The 20,115-nt window shown below is 43.9% G+C and overlaps 1 protein-coding gene across 1 annotated transcript in view; it reads right to left on the bottom strand.

The window, feature by feature from the left end:
- TMTC1 (transmembrane O-mannosyltransferase targeting cadherins 1) overlaps positions 1 to 20,115 on the bottom strand; it is a 149,829-nt gene that overhangs the window by 25,216 nt on the left and 104,498 nt on the right. Inside the window, exon 11 of the mRNA XM_062590415.1 lies at positions 13,062 to 13,175. Coding sequence (XP_062446399.1) covers positions 13,062 to 13,175 — 114 coding nt within the window. The remainder of the gene's footprint in view (positions 1 to 13,061; positions 13,176 to 20,115) is intronic.

Below are 20,115 nucleotides of genomic sequence, written 5' to 3'. Positions count from 1 at the left end.
TCCTGCTCATAACAGAAAAGCATTGCAAAGCCAGATAGCTGAGGATGTCCAAAGATACAGCACCACATGTTTTTTAAAAATTTAGCCTATTTCAACTAAGGATAAATGTAACAATCAATATGCATAATAAATAATAATAATAACTAAGAATAATAAAAAATTACCACTACAATGTCAATGTCCCTCATGCAGAGATAACATCCCATCTCCTGTCTTTTCTGCTGCAAGCACTCAGGGGCAGTTTACTTGCATAAGTTGGTGTCTTAAGTATTTGCTTTGTCCAGTAACACAACTCATAGTTCATCCATAGTACCTGCATTTGCTGCTCACTGAAGTGAAATTAGCACTGAAACAGCATCTCTTTCTGTCCCTGAAGCTACTCAGTGAGCCTGATGAGCTGGAGCAGCCTATGGCAGATCCTTCCCACAGGAACAGCAGGGAACAAGGGAAAGGACCAAGCTTGCTTGGTCTTCATATGGTGGGATATATCAGTATGTGATACCTTGGCCTTCTTGAAAGAAGAAGGTCCTATCTATCTTAGGGTGAATAACTGAGAGCTCAGCTTTTTTTCTATTTCTTCCATGGGATTTTGACATTCTTTTTAATTTAAAAGGTTTGGAAATTACATTTTTGAACCTTTTTCTTTCCTTTGGGCTATGACAGAAGTCATACATTACTGTTTTCAGTATTCACATAACAAAAAGTTCTAATATCTGGCATGAAGTTGCTTGAGTTACAAGCAGGCAAAAGTATTTCAGACAATTCTTGGGAAAGTCAGAAACAGATTAACATTTCACAGCCCTAAACCTCATGTTTTTGCTCTCAAACTTTCAGAAATTAATTCTCCTCTTGGCTTCTAGTGCTCCCATGACATTTCAGGCCCAGGAGATTTGCCTGAATTGATTTGGAGAAGAATGAAAACTCAATTAAGATTAAAAGAGAGAACTGATTTCACCTTTAAACTGCACAGTTCTGACCAGCAGCTCTATAAATATAGTTCTGAGCACAGTGCTAAAATCTTTCAACAGCAAATCACAGGATGTAAACACATCTCCCATATATCCTGGGCTCTACTCCTTGTGTTTTAGATTTACTTATTACATCTCATTGCTCTTTCCAAGAAATGTAAGTGAGAAACCAGAACCTCAGCTAGCACAAATTGTCAGCTTAAACCAGCTTAGCATCTGGCCCGAAGAACTTACGACACTTGCAATTTTACATATCCAAACACATGTTAAGAGAAAAACCTGAACGCTGAGATAAGACAGTGGCTTTTGAGTTGGGCTTCAGTTCTTTATGTTTTCATTTGGAATATTATGTTCCCACGGCAGTAGAGGAAGGGCTCTGCCACCCACTCTAGGAGAGGAGAGGTGCTCCCTGAGTGGCTGCGGGCCAACTCAAGCCAGTTGGCCTCAGGGCCAGAGAATGGGGCCTGGCCCCATTTATTGTTTAATATAGGTGTTGGTTAAAGGACTAATGGCCTTACTTTATCTACCTTCTCTTCATGCACACCTACTGCTGTTATTGGCAGCTTCCTGGATATAAAAATGGAGTAGCACAAAGTCCCGTGGCCGGATTTACAGAACATCATAAAACTTGACCACAGGTGACTAATTAAAGTAACATTTACTAAAGAACTCTCAAAGTGTTTCTGCAAAATTTGCAGATACACCATTTGTGAATTGATCTTTATCCTTTTTGCTGTATGTGATGTATTATTCTAATGAATGGAAGCACATGTATATGTTTTTTCCTTTTAATCTTATTGGAGGTTTTCTGTTGTTTTCCAAGACTCTTGGAATCAGACCCAATGTTTCCCCATTGCCTACCTTGCTTATTTTGACTGTAAGCTCTCTGATGCAAAGACTGTCTCTTCCCGGGTGTATTTATTTCTTGGGAAAGTCAGAAATAGATTACCAGAACAATGATGTCTCTGGCTAACCTAGTCTCTTCTTGCCACAATAATAATAATATTCAGAACCCAGACTTTATCTTACAAATAGCTGAGACATTCTGAGATGCAAAAAACCCTGTTGTTAAAAGGCAGACATTGTTTTATAACTTCTCTTAAGAAGCAGAGCTCTCTATATGGACACACACAGAGCTGCATTTTCCTTGCCGCCACCATTGATAACAGTAACAGTCTGCAGGCAATATCCTTCTTGCTGTGTATCTGATTAGGCAGAAATTCCTCTAGGCTTCACCTAATCAAATGCAAGTGCTGCATTATTTATGAAAGAAAGCTGAATTTCATTAAACTTCTACAAGAGGCAGTACATGTAAAAATATATTCCTCCCTTCTTTCAGAAATCAGAAGAATTTTCTTTAAGAAAAATCTTTCACAGGTGATTATAAGAGAAGTCCTGAAACGGCACAATTACCTTAAAAAAGCAAAAAGAAATCAACCCTTAAAAGTATATTTTAGATTAGGCTGAGCTTTCATTTTTTTTTAAAGAGAAGACAAGTGGGACGTTTCCTTGCTGCAGAATGAATAATTCAAATGATTCCTTCAGTGCTGTTGCTGCAATTGTCAGAATAAATTCCAGCAGCTTTCCCTTTAACTATTACAGGTATACACTGCACAAAACTCCTGTTAGTAATTATCTCCACTTCTTTCAGGCTAGCAAAATTCCCTCTAATACCACTGAACAAAAAGCCTTATTGACTTGCCCAGTCGAAAGATTTCCAGTTTTATAAGAAGACACGAGGCACAAAATATATAGTCATTGAAATGCTGATGACCATTTACTTTGCTTTTTTAGCTTAATGCTGTTATCATCTGAAACATTTCTTATTAAAAAAAAAAAGAAGAAGAAGAAGGGTTTTGTTTGTCAGCAATACGTCTATATTATGAGGCAAATCCAGAAGAAAAGAGAAAGGGAGGGAATTTGTCGCCATGGCTACAACCTATAATACACCAAGAATTTTAGTTCGTTTATTTCGGAGACGGGAAACCACTTAAGCAACTGGCGAGCTCGGCTCGCAGTACCGCCTTTAAAAGCCGCTTTTGATCTGGTGCCAGAGGTATTAAGGGGGCAAAAGTCACTGGCGTGACAAGTCCCCCTCCTCGCTCTTCGGGACGCGCCAGGCGGGTCCTGCACCGCCGCCGGCGCAGCCGCGGACGGGGCCGGGCCGGCGCCCAGCGCGGGAAGCGGAGGAGGCCGGAGGCCTCCCTCGGATGCGGGACACGGAAGTAAAGCAGCTCTGGACGGGGTCAACCTAACGGCCGCGCCGTGGCACCGGCGGGAGGGCACAAGCCGCCTGCATCACCTTGCACCGTATCCCCAGAGGCTCCAGGCGTGGCCGTTCTTGCAACAGGGGAAAATCAGCAACTAACTCACCTGGGGAGACCTAGCATGCCTGTTTTATTCTTCTTTTTTTTTTTTTCTTAATGAATTTTTGATTAAGGAACGCATTCAAGCCCAGCGCTCGCAGGACACCGCTCCCCTCGGAGGCGGCCCAGCGAGAGAGCCGGCCGCCTCACCTCCTCAAGGGCAGCAGCGGCCGAAGAGCCCCGCGGCCAACCTCGGGTCGCCCTTCCCTCACGCCGTCGGACGCCCGCCCGCAGCCGCCCTCCGCTCTCCCAGCGCCTGCGCGATGCCCCACGGCCGCGAGAGCGCAAGGCAAACACCGACGTCAGCCAGGCTAAGGGGGCAGAATCGGGCCTTAACTACACAAGCCCGGCTACTTGCCCGCAGGACGGAGATCAGTTTTTAAGACACATTTTGCCCCACGCCAACGCATGCCGTAATATTTTACTGGCATCATTTTGCCAACTAAAGTAAGAATGCTACATGAATAACGTTTCGTCCGTGCCAAAGTTTTACACTGCCCCCTTTATATTTACTCCAGGATACCAGTTCAGGCCAATTTTCCAGTTCTAATGTTACCTCACATACATTCACTTTCACATGTTTACGTAAGCTCTCAATAAAGCTCTACGCGAGGCTGATTTAAAAACTTGACTGGATGCACGTCTGAGGGCCGCCCTCCCGCCGGGAGCGCTCCTGTGCTGGCGAGGACTCGCGCCACCACGCGCCCGGCACCTTCCGCTACGCGCCGTGGAGACCGGCAGGTCACGCGGCCAGAGCCCTTCTCAGAAACTCCAGCGCCGCCGTTCACGGCGTTTGAATTCTTCCTCTAAAGGGAGAGAAGATCCTGCACTATCAAGAAGCGGTTTGTTTCTCTCAAAGGCTTTTACAAGGTGCACCGGTATTTCCCCAAAGTTAACACCCTTCAGCTTGGCTGAAGATTTGTGGCAGGCTGGGATTTCTTTAAAAAACTGGAAATCTTGCTAAAAGTCAGGCAAGTAAGAGATCTAAGGCTTTCAGGCTCCTCTGAAAGCCTGCAGCGAAAGCACGACAAAGTGGCCCGGCCCCAAGGCCAGCAGCAGCGCAGCACGTCCACCGCCGCATTTTCGGCTGCGAGACGGGCTGGTTCACCGTGGGACCCTCGCTAGCATTGCAGCGGGGTGCCCAGCACCACCCCGGGGCCTCCCAGCTGGCCCTTGCTCAGGCACCCAGCCAGCCCCAACACGGACGCCGAGATACAGCGCTCGTCTCTGCCACAGCCACCCACGGCGCCTGGGACAAGCCATCCCACGAGGTCTCCATGCCCCGTCAGTAAAGCAGCAAAACTAACACCGCCTTTTCCCTTGCTCTTGCCTCTCTGCACAAGCCCTTTGGGGTGAGGACAATCCCCATCCACATTCAGTGGCCAGTAAAACGGGATCTCCATCTCAGCTGGGACCTCCAGAGACCGATTCAGCGTAAATAGCAAGTGCTGAATCACAGCCAGGGACTGCTGGAAGTAAGAAGCACCCTGGCTATGCTGCGTCTCCCCCTCTCCAGCAGCGCCGAGCAGCAGGAATAGCAACCGACTTGGCCCACTGGCTCCTGGCCATCAGCAGATCCTTTTTTACCAGGGTCAGCCTTCAAGGATGCTCAGACCAGCTCCAACGGGCACAGCAGCCATGCTGTACCCTAGTACAAAGGGCAACATCTACAGACAGATACGTGAAGAAAAGAGAAGCTGCATATATTCAACCTGTAAACTCACAAAAGCCACATGAATTCTTTCAGCCTGGCATGCATAAAAAAGCATATCCAGAAGCATGTCATTACAAAAACAAGCCTGTAGCACATTAAACAATATTACAATTTATGAATTTTCATTAAATCTTCAAACTTGGGCAGGGAGAAATGCTGTAGATTTAGAACTAAGGAGAAAAAAAGGATTTCACGTCCAGCAATGTTAAAGCTACACTTACATAAAAAAACAAAACCCCTCCTGCTAAACTCTCGTATTTCCTGCACTGTTGAAGCAACATGGGGTTATCAGAGCTGGGTTGCCTACTTGCCCTCTCACATAAAGAATTTATGCAGGATTCACGTAAATCCTGACAATCCCAGAAATCACTCAAGTCCAACAAAGGACTATTAAGGAACAATATGCCTGACTTACAGAGACCAAGAACAGTGCAGGCATCTCCATAGAGTCCAGAGAAACTACAGGAATACAGAAGCAAGCAGGAGTCTGTATCAGCCAAATTCTTCAGCCAAACATGAAGGGACTACCTAGTGACATATATATCTTGTCTAAGAAGATGGGACAAAATCACGCCTGTCCTCTTCCAGAGATCATAGGTACAGGAGGAAGCTGTAGTCCAGCCCTGTAGCGCTTTGGTCACAGCCATCTCTGAGCTTTCTGAAGGTCACCTCAGTTTCCAGTATAAATCCAAGTAGCCCCATTCCAGCACTGCCCAGATTGCTCAAAGGGGCCCTTCAAATGTGTGGCGATAAGCAGAGCACCTCAACTTCTGCCAAAGGTTCATGTAAGGTCACATCTCATGGGAGATGCTCACTGCCATTTGATTCAAATCAAATTTTCTGCCACTCCTTGGTAAACATAGGAGAAGGTAAATCTTCTATTCCTGTCAACGCTGTTACACTGCGCATGTCCTGCTTTCACACCAGGGCTCATGGTTCTACTTACATTAGTTTGGTTTTAAGTAAATAAAAGCTTGGACCTTGACTGGTACTTGATCAACACAAAGCAGAACAACTGAGCAAAAGTGGAGTACACCCCCAGGCAGGCAGAGATTTGTGCTTTGTAGAGAACAGATTTAAAAATGGCTGAAGTAATTCAGCCATCATCCCACACACTGTGTTGTAGAGTCCATTAAGTCTCTGATTCAAGTTATCAGGCTCTCTTTTCAACCATCAATTATTATTAAATCACTCATAGATTTTATCCAGCTTCATGACAGCCACGACATGCGTACATGAGAGAGCCAAGACTCCAAAAGCCTATTGTCAAAATGTGGTTTAGAAGAACACAGCAGGAGGATGTTTCCGACAGCTTGGATACAATCTCTCTCGAGTTTGTAACATCCATGAACACAGGGTGTTATGTTAGTCTCTCTGAAGATGTTTCATCAAATTCCTAACGAGAGAGATTGCTCCAAGAGCCTGACCTAAGTGACCTAAGTGTCATAAGGGCACTCGGGGCCTTGGGAGCAAACGCAGCCCTGGCAATCGCAGCAAAGCAGCACTGCACATTTTTGACTCACTGTAAAAACAGGCAAACAAATGGTGCTGGTATTTTAATTCTTTCCAGAAATAAATCACAGATGGTATCCAAGGCCACCTGCAGTCCATGCTGAGAGGCATTTTCAAGGCACACACACAGACACACACACACACACACACACACACAAAGGGCTATATGAACACAATTTTTTTTACTGCATGGAGAGTGCAATTTAACAAAATTTAAACAACCCCAGATACTGTTGATTTAAGATATATAAAAACCCAGTGGGTAGGTGTGTGGGAAAGCTTAGCGAGAAACCTGAGCCTCCCTTATAGGCGTTAGGGTTATATTTCCAAGTGCAGTGGGGAGAAAGAGCTGCCTAGCTTGCTACTTTTCTACCCATTCCAGTGATGTTATGAACCAATTGTTTCTAAGGGATATGAATATGGTACCCACAGTACTTGCTCCTTCTTCTTCCCACATCCAGCCTGCTTTTGAGTACCAAGTATACAAATGCATGATCTCGTGACACTTTTTGATGCCACAAGCCAATATTTCTAGTTTTCATGCTGTCAGCAATGCCTGAAGCTATTATTTGCATGTTCTGCAAGAGCCAGACTGCACACACCACTGCACACATATGTTCATGTTGGCTGGTCTGCTTGCTGACCCACTCTCTCCTCTCTCCGGAGGCAGATGTTCGGGGCAGCTCCTTGAGCCACAACGAAAGTCAGGCCAAGGGCTCCCACTTGCAGTCCTGAGGCTTGCTTCGCCTTCAGACACCACAAGGGAGGATGGAGGTTTTCCATGGACCCACTGAATGGCAAGCTGATCCCTTTCACGTTCTGTTTGGTCAGCAGAGTTTGGAAGGGAAAGTCCAAAGGGCGTATGTACATACGTGAATATGTACATGCACACTACAAATGCATCATGTATGTATACCATCCACTTGAACGCACAATGACACATTTATGTACATAAACTCACTGTACTCACATATATTGCAGATGCTTTCTGCACTATATCCTATCAGATCCTGTAATGATGGTCAGAGTTAGTTCACACACTTGTCCATGCTTCCCTTGGGAAAGGGCAGCAGCCCAGAGAGCAGCTCCAGCCCCAGCCTGAGGCACTCTCTTTCTCCTGGCCTAACTTGCTGCTTGCTTTCTTTCCAGCACCTTCCCTTTTTTAGCTCCCTCAATCCCAGCTCACTTTTAACCAGCGAAAATCAGTTATAAAGAAGTAATTTGGTTATGACAAAACCATTCTGGATCATTTGACGGTCATAATATCTGGCTTCACCCAAATAACTCTTTATTCTCCACTGCTAGTCAAACACTATATTCTACTGATGTTTTATAATTAAGAGCCAATGTATATGTTTTTATGTCCAAAAACGCAAACATGAAATTTTAACTGTTGACCTTTTGGCCATGCAAAGAAATGTGGCTTGGGTAGCATAGAATTATATTTATTCATCCAGTTCCAGCAAGAAATCTAGCAACTTCCTTCAGACCCACCTGCTGCTTGCTCACATTGATCTAAGATTCATGGGAAGTATGATCCTGGCAACAAAAACAGTACTGCAGAACTGTTTTCTGCAGTGTCAGCCATGGAAATACAGAGTGTAGGATGCAGGTGTTTAGGGAATTAAAATTTGAATGAATTTGGTTATAGCAGGGAAGGTAAATTTTTTCCCTTCATTGTTGGAAGTGTTATTAAAGAGAGAATTAATGTTGGTCAAATTGGTTTGAGAGCTCCACTGTTTTTCTCTCTCTGCATGTCAGCTCACACGCACTCCTTAGGAGTAACAAAATAGTCTCAACAGCAAAATCAAGCACAAGATGGCGAAGAAGGCTTGGGGGGAGGGAGAAATAAAAGCTTCACAGCTATCACTACCACCAACAAAGTCTTCAGTAGCGTGATAGATATTCTTCATATTTATGTGAGGTTGCTGACTTCATATTCTCACTCACAAACAAATGAAGTAAGTTTTATTTTGAATAAGACTAGCAGTATTTGATCTCAAGTAACAGGAGGTTCTCTGAAATTCCTAGCAACTGTAGCAAATCTGCAGCAGGAGCAGTAGCAAAAATTTTAAGGCTAAGTTTCAGAGTAGTCACGGTCAACTCATATCTCAGAGAGAGTATTTGTTGCCTTTATTTTTTGCAAAAATAAAAAAAAACAAATATATTCAGGGGTCACTACCATATGTCAGACAAACCATCAAAGCAGTCTAATCTAATCTAACAGTGTGTTTTTATCCTTTTACTGATAGTAAGCTAAAAGGTTTATAACTCATCAGTACCATTCCAGAATGCCAGCTGTTCATAAAACATGATTTATGGGTAACTCATTTTGCATCTCCAGAGGGCTGTGATTCCATTTTTCTGACAATCTGACATACAGGAGATGCTTGTTCCCACATATATACATGCAGAACTCTCTTTTCTATTCATTCACCTCTGTCCAACTCAAATATGTTCTCGATTTTTGCATTTCATTTTTCATTTCCCCCATTCTTAGTCAATATAATCAGATTATATTCTAATTACCTAAACCTAGCTAAGTCAGGATGTTGCATCACTGGGCTGTCTGCTGGAGTGAGTAATGAATTTTCCAAAGGGCCACCTGCAATTATTATCAAACATCAACAATATATCAACAGTGGTGGATGGGATCAATTGCTGAGTTTCCCATGGAAACCTGCCCTGCACTTATACTGTCAGAAGAAACATTATTCTCCTCCATCATTTATCTGCGGTGAAGTTAAAGGAGATACATCAACATAAGCCATCTTGCCTGCTCATGCCTTTAAAAGTAAGAATGGGAACAAGTGATTAAATCACTGAGGATCAAGTTTCCTGGGATTTAGTCTCAATTGCTATTATTTCATTGTGTAATCTATGCGCGGTTCAGTGTCTTTTCAGACAATTACAGCTATAATATCACCTGCCTACTTCACAGGAGCAATAGGTTGCTTAACTGAATAGCTATGTGGCAACTGACACTTTTGGCAGAAAACTAGCAAACAGAAATGCATTATTATGTTGGTGGAATGGTAATTGCAAGCAGTTAAAACAGCCAAGTATGTACTGACAAGATCACTTTTGTTTAGCAAACAGTTAAACTCATTCATCAAAGATCAAGCAGACCTACATTACAATTTGGCACAAGCTTTAGAAGCAAGCTGAAATGATTAATGAGCCATCAACCATGTGCCTCAGACCAAGCAGGTACTGGGCAATGTTGCTCTCCCTCTCCTACCTCCCAGAAGCTCTCAGGCGGCTGTGGCAGCAGTCCACTGCTTTATTGAATCTCTTTTTTTATTATTTCCTTAAAGATCTGCCCTACTGCTCCTTAATGCACGCTAGGCAGAAATGGTATTTTAATCTTCTCCCTTATTTCTTATGGTGCTGCAGCCGCATTACTATAACTCTTGATTGGCTTGTATCTCCTGTAACCTGGAGAGTGTGGATCTATCAAGATCAAGAGCCTCCCAGGCAGCCTGCGCCTGGCAATGGCTCCCTGAGAGCAATGTCAGGGAGGCTTCTTGCATTAGCACCCGAGCTGGTGATCTGCTTCCTCACTGGTGAGGAAATTCATGGACCGAGTAGTCCTTCAGCTTCCCAGCCATTCCTGTGTTTTCAGGTCAGGCCAGTGGCCAAAAATAACTTGTACCATCAAAATCTTTTTGCAAGATCACAGCCGATACTTACTTCCTCCTAATCATGGCATAATTAGTCTTCAATCAGAGCAGCAATTGAAAAGCTCAAATCTGTGATTCTCTGTGAATAGCTTGGATGTAAAATTTGTTCTTGTCTGTGATATCAGTCAAGGGTCTTGCACTATATCCATCGCCATGTTGCTTATCCCACATCCATTACCTTCTCCAAAAGGACAAACCCCAGATATTTCAGAAGGGGGTAACGTCTGGGGGAAATGTCTGAAATGTATTTCTCAACAGGAGTCCATCCTACGCTTTTTATTTACATTGTTTTACTGCTTATTCTATGGGCTCCAGTAGCTCGTGACCAGGGCGGAAAGATAGGGTATGAATGGGGAAAGCATAAATGCAGAGATAAGGTGATGGGACCAAGTAATATTGCTTTCCAGTCACAGAGCCAGCTGGAGTCTCCTGGTTTGCACTGCAGGCTCTGCCAGTGCTCCACGGCGTTAGAGAGAATGCACAAGGAGGACAGAGGTGGCCAGCTTTTCAGAAGAGCTAAGTAATCCTGAAATCATTGAAGCAACTGCAAAACTGCCCAGTGCCACTGAAACATGGACCACCTAGAAGCATTCAGTTCTGTGTCACTCAAAGCCCTGGCTCGACTTTGGATGCTCTGTAAACAATATCATCAGCACAAACTGTTATCTAGTAAGTTTTAGAAATGTTTTGAATCACTTCTCAAAACAGGCTCATTCATAACTGAAATACTGCAGAGCAGAAGACAGCACTACAATTATAATAAATGGATGCTGCAGAGTTAGAGAAGAGCAAAATCTTTTGTCAGCAAATCCCATTTGCACAGACAGAGGCAGCATCAGCAGGCACAGAAAGCAGTTACAATACTCTGTGTACTAACAAGTTCACTGCAAGGCTTGGATAAAATTTGCTAGTCCCTCTTCTGTGCCCTAGTCACAGTGGCCTTTTCTGGTACTGGAACTGGGGAAGGTTCAGAGAAGAGTTACAGGAGTGATTAAAGGACTTGTGTGAGGCAAAAAACTTGCCTAACATTGAAAATGCCAGCAATTACATCAGTTTGTTGCATCAAACAGCAGGTTAAGAGAGGACCTGACCACTGTGTGGAAAATAGACTTTAGGTAATGGGCTCATCAGTGCAGCATTTAAAGGTATAAACAAATCCAATGACTGGAAGCTGAGGTTAAACAAAATCAGACTAAAAATAAAGAAGGACATTTTCAACAGCCAGGGTAATTAACCTTTGGGACACTTTACTGGTGGTTGTGCTGGATTTTCCATTCCTAGAAACAGTAAAAAATGGATGGAGGTTTTTCTAAATGATTTCCTAAATGACCAGCAGAGAAAACAGAACAGGATGCTCCTCAAAAAGCTAAAAAACACTTTGACCCATTTTCAGGCCCTCCTCAGTGACAGTGGATTCTCTCCTCCCAGCTTACCTGGGTGGATGAGGAGCCCATAGAGAGCCATGGGTATAACCCTGTCAGCTGGCCAGGGGACAAAACATAAATGTAATTTCTGGAGTTTCCTCCCACCCTATGTCAGGAAGGAACATTTCCAACTGATGTTTATTGCCCCTTTTTACATGCCCTTTTGTGCCAAACTCTGCCCTAGCTGTCAGAGTCACTCGTCCCTTTGTCTGTCCTTTTCACATTTGCCTTTTTTCCGTGATACTATTTTCCGTACCCTTGATGCTTGCTTTCTCTCATTCCCCCCACACTGCTACTCTTTTTTCTTGCACTCATTTACCTGAAGGGCTAATCCCTTCTCCCAGCCCCAAAGAACCAGAGCGAGCAATAGTGCAACAGGGCAGAGATTTGGGGGGAACCATGGGGGCCAGCTGCTTCCCTGCTGCCACTGCACCAAGTGCTACATGGGCAGAGAACACTCATGGCTATGGGTGAGCAGCACCACCAGCCCCCATGGGAGCAGGAAGCCAGGGAGCATTACTCACCATGAGCTACCTCCTACGCCAGCGGAGCTGGGAGTGCACCTCTGAGTTACGGGGGAGAACGCGTCTTGCAAGTTCACAACCCTCTGGCTCCTCTTCTCTGCCCCAGGAGATCTGGAGCAACAGAAAAGCTCCATAGCCCTCTCAGTACTGCAGGCAAAAGCTTGATCTCTACCTACAGATATCAGAGGACTGCATGCCCTGTCACGTGCAACTCTTGGCCCAGAAGATGTTTCATGTCATTGCCCTATCTTTGCCTCAAATTTTTCATGTGGCCATGAGCAAAGCAATTCACCTTCCTGTTTCAGCTTCCTCTGTTACAGAACTACAATAATGATATTTACTCAGCTACTACATACGAGCATTTTCGCGATCAATTACTTAGCATTCATGCAAAGCTCTGTGGACAGCAGCCTCAATACAAGTAGTAAGTACTATTATTATTACTCTGCTTCAGATGGTTACAGTGTTGGCATTTTCCAGGCATGCACTATTAACAATTTACTATGATAAATGGTCCAGGAACCTGAAAATACATTTATGACAACTACCTCCTGCTTACCAGCATTCATTCAGCTGAATAAATGACACCTCATTGCTCAATGCATAGCTGTGGTAATGTTTATACCTCATATATTCAAGTGTGCACACAAACACACACACACACGGAGCTGGAGGGAAGCCCAAGCTACCTCATTTAACAACATACAAACCCTGAGTCAAAGAATTTTCCCAGCCTGCAAAACCTGCACTGCCCCCATGGAGTTGAGAGCGAGGAGCACACAGCTTGCCATGTGCCCTGTCAGGAAGGGCTGCATAAACCACAGGCTGGAAAGTGCAGCTGGAGCCTAACCAGACCTTCAAAGAACTTACTTGAGAGCAGTTTTGTAGTGGTAGATAGCCTCAACGTTACGTCCCTGGTCTTTCAGAAAATTGGCATAGTTGTAGTGCACCTTGGCATTATGGGGTAGAGTCTTCACTCCTGAGCTGCAAATGGGAACAGAAGCAGTAAGATGTTAGCCAGCCAGTTTATCCCCTCTTCCCTGAGGTCTTTCTTCTTCTAATCATTGCTTTCTCAAAATTTGCTCATATTCTGAGTGCCTTGTTACCTCCCGCGCACTCACAACAACAGAACTAGCATTACAAACTCAAGCTTGACCCTCAATTGCAAACTGAGCAGCGCACTGACAAACCACATGGGCCCTGTAGGTCATAAATATGTGACAGTAATTCATTTCCTCTATCACCATCACAGGTACCTCAGCAACATTCCCTGTGACCGGATACCATGGATTCAAAGTCTGGATTACTAATTTGCAAGGCCCTAAAAAGCCTAATACTTAGAGAGCAATCTAAAATATAGTCATAACAGGCTCCCTCATCTCCACCTCTGCTTAAATTGAAGTGTCATGAAGTTCATCATGAAAAGCTTGAGTTAAAGCTATGAGCTGGAGGTACTAGAGAGAAGGTATCTTTTCCATCCACATCGGGCACTAGAGGGATGCATAGCCTACTCTGACTACTGAGCTAGCACTTCCGCACTGCGTAACGCTGAGCAGAGAGTACAGCCAGGAGGTACATCAGGGTCTCTTGCTCCATTCTACTCTGAAGTTACAGGTCATACACGCTCCCGTTATAACATATGGCTGTGACCATGTAGCTATCCAACCACCCGATCCCTTCACTTCCACTTTCTAGCCATGTAGATCGAGCTGGACATTTGGAATTAGTAATGAGAGCATAGATTAAAAAAAAAAAAAAAAAAAAAAAAAAAAAAAAAAGCTAGCAAATGCTTGTTAACTTACTTTAGAGCACAGAAAGGTACAGCTTGCACAGCTAGAGAAAGTGCTGTTCTGAGTCTAAAGACTGAAAGAAATCACAGGAGCACATACACCATGGAAACATTTCCCCTGCAAGAATCCCAAGAGGCTGGTACTCCATTTAAGAGGCAAATACTTTCCAGTATATAATCAGGGGCTCTCTGAGGTAATAGGAAATACAGCTGGTTGAACCTGTTCCTGTAAAACCAGAGGAAGCACCATGTCATGTTCCCAGGTCACAGGCAGATTGCTGCTAGCCGCTGCCTTCTTTCCTCCCACCACCTCCGAGCCTGGTACCTCAGGTAGGAACTGCAGGCACTAAGTGCCTCAAGTGTTTTTGCCTTGCCTTGTTTATCATCTCTGCTGTTTAGCTTCAGGGGGCAATGAAGAAGTTAATCAAGAAGACACAGGGTCACACACAGCCTCTATGGAGCAGTGCAGCCTGCAAAGGGGCTGAGGAGGGAGAACATAGCCACAGCTGCTGAAACTCCTTGTCAGGGATTTCCTTGTGAAAAAAAAAAAAAAAAAAGAAAAGAAAGAAAAAAAGAAAGAAAAAGAAAAGAAAAGAAAGAGGAGGTTGAAGAGCCTTAGTAGCACTATGGCATCTGCCTGGTTATCTGCAGCTAGTGGTATCAAGCGTCACTAATGCCTGCTTGCAAGAGATTTCAAAGGTTCGCCCATAGCCTCCTCGCAGAGCTCAGCACAACACTGCCACTGTTTGCCTACACAAATTAAGAATATACCTTGCATTTGGCTTCCTAATCATCAGGTATTTCTAAGTTACTTACTGGGAGCACTACAGGAACAAGACATTTTGTGACTAATCGCTGAATTAAATCACCTAATTGATGCTATTCTTAAGAGAATGATTTTCTATATTAGTTTTCACAGAGATATATGGCACCAGCAGCAAGTAATGTGTGACTGCCATGGCTGTGTTAATTTCCACTGGCCTTGGGAGCTATTAACTACACACTTACAACCTCTGGGCATTACTGGAATATTAATTCTTATACAGAAAGGCTTTCATTGCATCAGTGTGTTATAGGCAAAGACACAGACAGGGACTCAGAGCTGCTGCTATCTCAGAGCTATATGTGCAATGAGTTGTTGGCTCTGTTATAGCCCCTGCTGAAACACAGCAAACTGAGTTAATGGTGAGAAGCACTACACACGCACAAGTACTTCAATTCTAATGAGACACAGTTTTAACAGGAAGACGCATATTTTTAAATATTTTAATTTTGGATAATATCTCTTTAAATAGAATATTATTAATCATGCCGGTCTCATTTATTAAAATTATACTAACAAAGGTTTGTCTTTCTTTCATTCTGTGTGCTTCTGTGGTGGTGAGCAGTGGCAAAAGACAGACAACTTGGTTCAGTTTGGGGCTTTTAGGATGCTCTCTCTCTCTTCTGCCCCACACCATTCACATTCCCTGACCTATTTATTCTCGTGGGGGATTTGTGTCTGACTTTGCAAATGCCTGATGTTAACTGCTTAGAGTATCTGTGCTGTCAGCTGTAGTAGCACACACAGTACTGGATGTGGAGTGGATTTTTTAGGAGAGTTTAGGTAAACACTTCAGCTAATTGATTCTTGACCAGCTGAGAACACTGTTGGCTCATTGACAGAGGAAGCATTAATATCCATAATGAAAGCCAAGTGGGAAAGGGTGGAGTGGAAATAACAATGCAGAACACAATGGCTTTCCATTTCTGCTTCCCGCAAGCCCCCAGTCTCTCAGCACTTCAATCTATTTTTCCAACATGCTTTTCCAAACTCTCCTGTTTCCCTCCTCCTCAGCCCAGCACACATATACCCTTCTGCAAATCCATGGACCCAAACTCATTCCAGCCAGAAACAAGTCCATTGAGAATGAAGGTCACTTCTCAGGAGGATTTCCTTCCCTTCAGACTTCTATGACAGCAGTAAGCAACATAAATGAAAAGTAAACAATACGCAAACCATTTTACGTAACACTTCCTCCCCATGGAAATGCAAAAGCCTATTAGTCATAATGCGGAGAAATAAAATGCTATTGGCATTTCTAACCTCAATGTCATCATTACTCAAATCCCACTTAAGCTGGGAAAAATTTCCTGCCATCCTCTCTGCTGTTTTCCCAAGCGCAGGTTCTGCTCTGCAAAGTGACTCAGTGCAGGGCAAAGAGTTCATTGATTTTCCGGTGATTTCCATATGAAAAAAAGCACAGTTAACAAGGAAATGAGGCCACTCCTGCCTTAATTTTGAGCCCTGGGAGACTGATGGGATCTCCTTTACTTTGGGAATCATTAGTAGCACTAAAGCTTCTCTACAGCAAATTATTCTCTCAATGGCACAAATGACTGCTTTCCTTGGCTTCGTACCCTTGTATAGATTTTCCCAGATATCAATGTTGGAACTTATTAAACTATTCTATAGAAGATGCACAAAATATTATAAGACGTGCTCTTCTCAGCTGAGCTGGCTTTCAGAATTAACAAGGGCACATGGAAAGTAGGTGCCACCTTTGGGGATTTTTCTTTTTCCTTTTTTGGACAAATTACTGAAGTCAGCAGACTTGTCTTAGGAAGGAAGTCTGCTAAGAAAGTGCCACATTTACAGAGTTCCTTTGTGGGTTACAACTACACCCTCAGACACTCTCACAAATGTGGGCAGTACACAAACACCCTCCCAGAGCAGGACAAAATGTGGCAGCCTCATAAACTTTGGAAAAAAGTCAGGACATTGGATGCAGAGGTTATCCCAGAGTCCTCTCACCTCCCTATCCCTGGCTTGAGACTGGGACACAGGCAGCACAATGCCAAAGCAGGGCAAACCTCAAGACCGGGGCAAAATGGAGTGCAAAGCGGATAACCGATAACATGCTGAGTGTACCAACGTCTCCTGGACCAGCGTAGAGAAAATGTGTATGACAGAACAGGTCTCAGCCAAGGGCTAGGGAGTCTAGACAGATCAACACTGAAAAAAACATCCAAACAAATATAGGAATGAAATATAGTTGTTAAGGAAATAAAATGAGAGGGGGACAAAAAAACCCCAGTAATTAATAAAACAGCAACTGGAGACAGAAAGAAGAATGAAGAACTAAGATTCTCCTAGTCCATACTTTTTTTAAAAAAGTCAACACACGCAGACTACCAAGTAGGTTGATTTATGTCCCCTTTCCTCCTTCTACAGATTTGTTCTGGGTTTCCTTATTATATCCTCCCATATTTCTTTGCCATTCCTTATCTTCTCCTCCTCCCGCTCTGTCCCTTCTAATTTATTGCTGTTTCATATGCTTCCATCCACTTCTCCCCCCTTTCCTCCTCCTCACACCATCCTATCTAGATCCTCCTATTCCTGCCCCAGACAGCAAATCTCCCACTCCTGCAATGGTATTATTTTCCTGCTACACCGTTCTCCTTTTGCACTTCCCTCTCACCAACAAGAACAGCCCTACTGTACTACGGACTCGCTCTAGCTGTATACTGCCCACCAAAGATTTTAGAAGGACAACAAGGACAACATATCTAAAAAGCACAGTAAAGAAGGCGAAGAGAAATGAAGAACACTGTTTTAAAAGTGAAAGTCACAGCTAAAGAAGGAAAACAGAAAAAAACATAAACTTTGGCAAGTTAAAAATAAGCTGTAATTAGGCAGACCAAAGGAGATTTGAAGAACGACTTGTTGAAGACATCAAAGCTAATAATAAAATACATCAGATATGGGAAACCTGCCAAAGATCCCCTAAGGCCAATAGATGACGAAGGTCTAAAAGAAGTGCTTAAAGAATAAAAGGCCACAGCAGAAAAGCTAAATGGATTATTTGTACCAGAGGGGTGCTCACTGCAGAAGAACTGAAGGATGTTCCCACACTGGAGCCTCTCCTTATAGTGACAAGTCTGAAGCACTGTCTCAAACTAAAGTGTCAGTAAAAGAGACTTTAAAACAAACCAACACTAAAAAGCTATACCTCCTCAGGGCGCCATGGTGTTCCTATAAAGGAAATCAGAGGTAACAGGCATCTGATGACAGTGGCATGAATCACATTGCAGGAACCAAAGCTAACTGCAAAGAGTTGCAGAAGGACCTCATGGTACTGAAGGCTGGCCAACAAGATGGCAGGCAATATTCAGTTCTGATACATGCACAAGTATCAGTGTGTGTGTGTGTGTGCACTTCAAATCTGCATAGAGACTGATGTCTGTAAATCAGACATTTCCACTCAAGACAAACATACTGGAATTATTGTGGACAGTTTCGTGAAAACAGTGCTTAGGAATGGTAAGAACAGGCAAGTGGGAGATAAGGAATTGCTAGGAAAAGAATAGAGAACAAAACAGATGGCAGTGCTATGTTACTGTTCTGCACAAATCTCTGGAAGGATATGTGTGACTCTGGTCCCTTTTCCCAAAAGGGCAGATTAGAGTTTGAGAGGATACAGACAAGAGTGACAAGGATCACAAACGCGAAACAGCTTCCATATGAAGAGAGTTTAAATCTAGCACACTCCAGCGTGGAAAAGAGACAGCTCTGGGCCAGCGCACGGAGAGGAGCCTGCGGCATAAAGGCCCAACAGGTACAGGAAAAGTGACAAGCTGTTGGTTATTTACTGGTCATGCAAAACACCAAAGAGAATGACAAAAATCCCAGAAACAGGGGATCTCAAGCAAGATGATGAGGCAGAAGGCTTACAACATGCAAAAGGAAGTCTTTATTTCGCATGCTGGAATTTAACGATGGAACTCACAGTACAGGATGCCAAAACTATAAATAAATTCAAAAAAGCAGTCAGAGACACTAATGGAAGAAAAGTCCACCAGTGGTTGTTAAATGCAAAAAAACCCCAAATAACTCCAGATTACACTGCATATTACTGCAAACTGGGGAAGGACAGCAGGGAACATCACTGTTACTTGCCCTGTTCTTGCATGACTTCTCCTGGCATCTGCTGCCAGTCACTCTCAGAGGTGGGCCACAACGCAGGATGACCCAGCAGGAGTTCATCCACATTCTCACATTCTTCTCAAAAGCTCAGGGCAGATCCCTCTGCCCCAAAAGGCCCCAGTCCCAGCGGTGCCAAGCCCCTGCACATCCTCCCATGCCCCTGCACATCCTCCCATGCCCCACTCTCCTTGCACACAGGAGCAGGGCAGAGATGGGGCCAGGGAGAGCCACAGCTGTCTGCAGGGGTACACAAGTTGTGAGGGAAAAGGCTTTGGTCTCCTAGGCTCATATTTTTCTGCTTTGCAGATGGCCACCCAGCTCGGAATGGAGGCAGGATGGACACAAGTCCTCTTGCATCCAGCTACAGTGACTTAACCGTGACTTTTTGTCCTGTGATAGGCCATCCTGTACCCTGCAGCAACCCAGGAGTGCTCCTCAGCGGTAGCACTGGTGCTCCTTTCATCTGCTCCAGTTCAGCTTCATCTTTCTTAAACACGGGTGACCAGAGCTGCACGCAATACTATACCAGGTGATGCTGAAACACGGCATGTGGAATTACCGTCTTCCCACCTCCCTTTCAAAAGGAGTTTTCCAGCTTGGAGCACCATCCTGCTTTCTCCTGAATGGCTCCTTTCTAGTGCTAACCGGGAAGAGTTTGGAGTGAAGCTGTGCTTAAAACGGACCGCACCACAAGCCAAGAGCAGTCACCATGGTTGCCACTGTTTAAAGAGTAAACAGTGCTTCAAGGGACGGGCAATGAATCACGTTACACTGAAGGAATCCTTATTCCAGGTTTTTCAAACAAATCCCACTACCAGAGCTCTAACCACTTCAATAGTGTGTCCTGAAGACTGAAGGTGCCTATAAAAAGTAATTTCATACTCTTTAGTGCCGAGTAAATTAAACTTTGCTCTGGCCAATAACTTAGAAAATAAAGCTGAGCAACCAGTGTGCAAATCACCTGCATTTCTACGATTACCTCACAGTTAGACAACTGCTGAAAGCAGCTGGAGGCGAGCGCGATACATTCGCTAACAAAACAGAAAACGAAACGCACTTATTTCAATGCACGAATATATAAATGAAGTTGTAAAGAGAGCTGTTTGGTAAAGAGTAATCAAATAAAATGAAATATGGTACTTTAAGTTTGGCACATCACGGCATTTCTT

Source organism: Rhea pennata, chromosome 1, assembly GCF_028389875.1.
Source record: "Rhea pennata isolate bPtePen1 chromosome 1, bPtePen1.pri, whole genome shotgun sequence".
NCBI lineage: Eukaryota > Metazoa > Chordata > Aves > Rheiformes > Rheidae > Rhea > Rhea pennata.
Note: the sequence above shows the minus strand (reverse complement) of the source record. Positions and strands in the feature narration are given on the sequence as shown.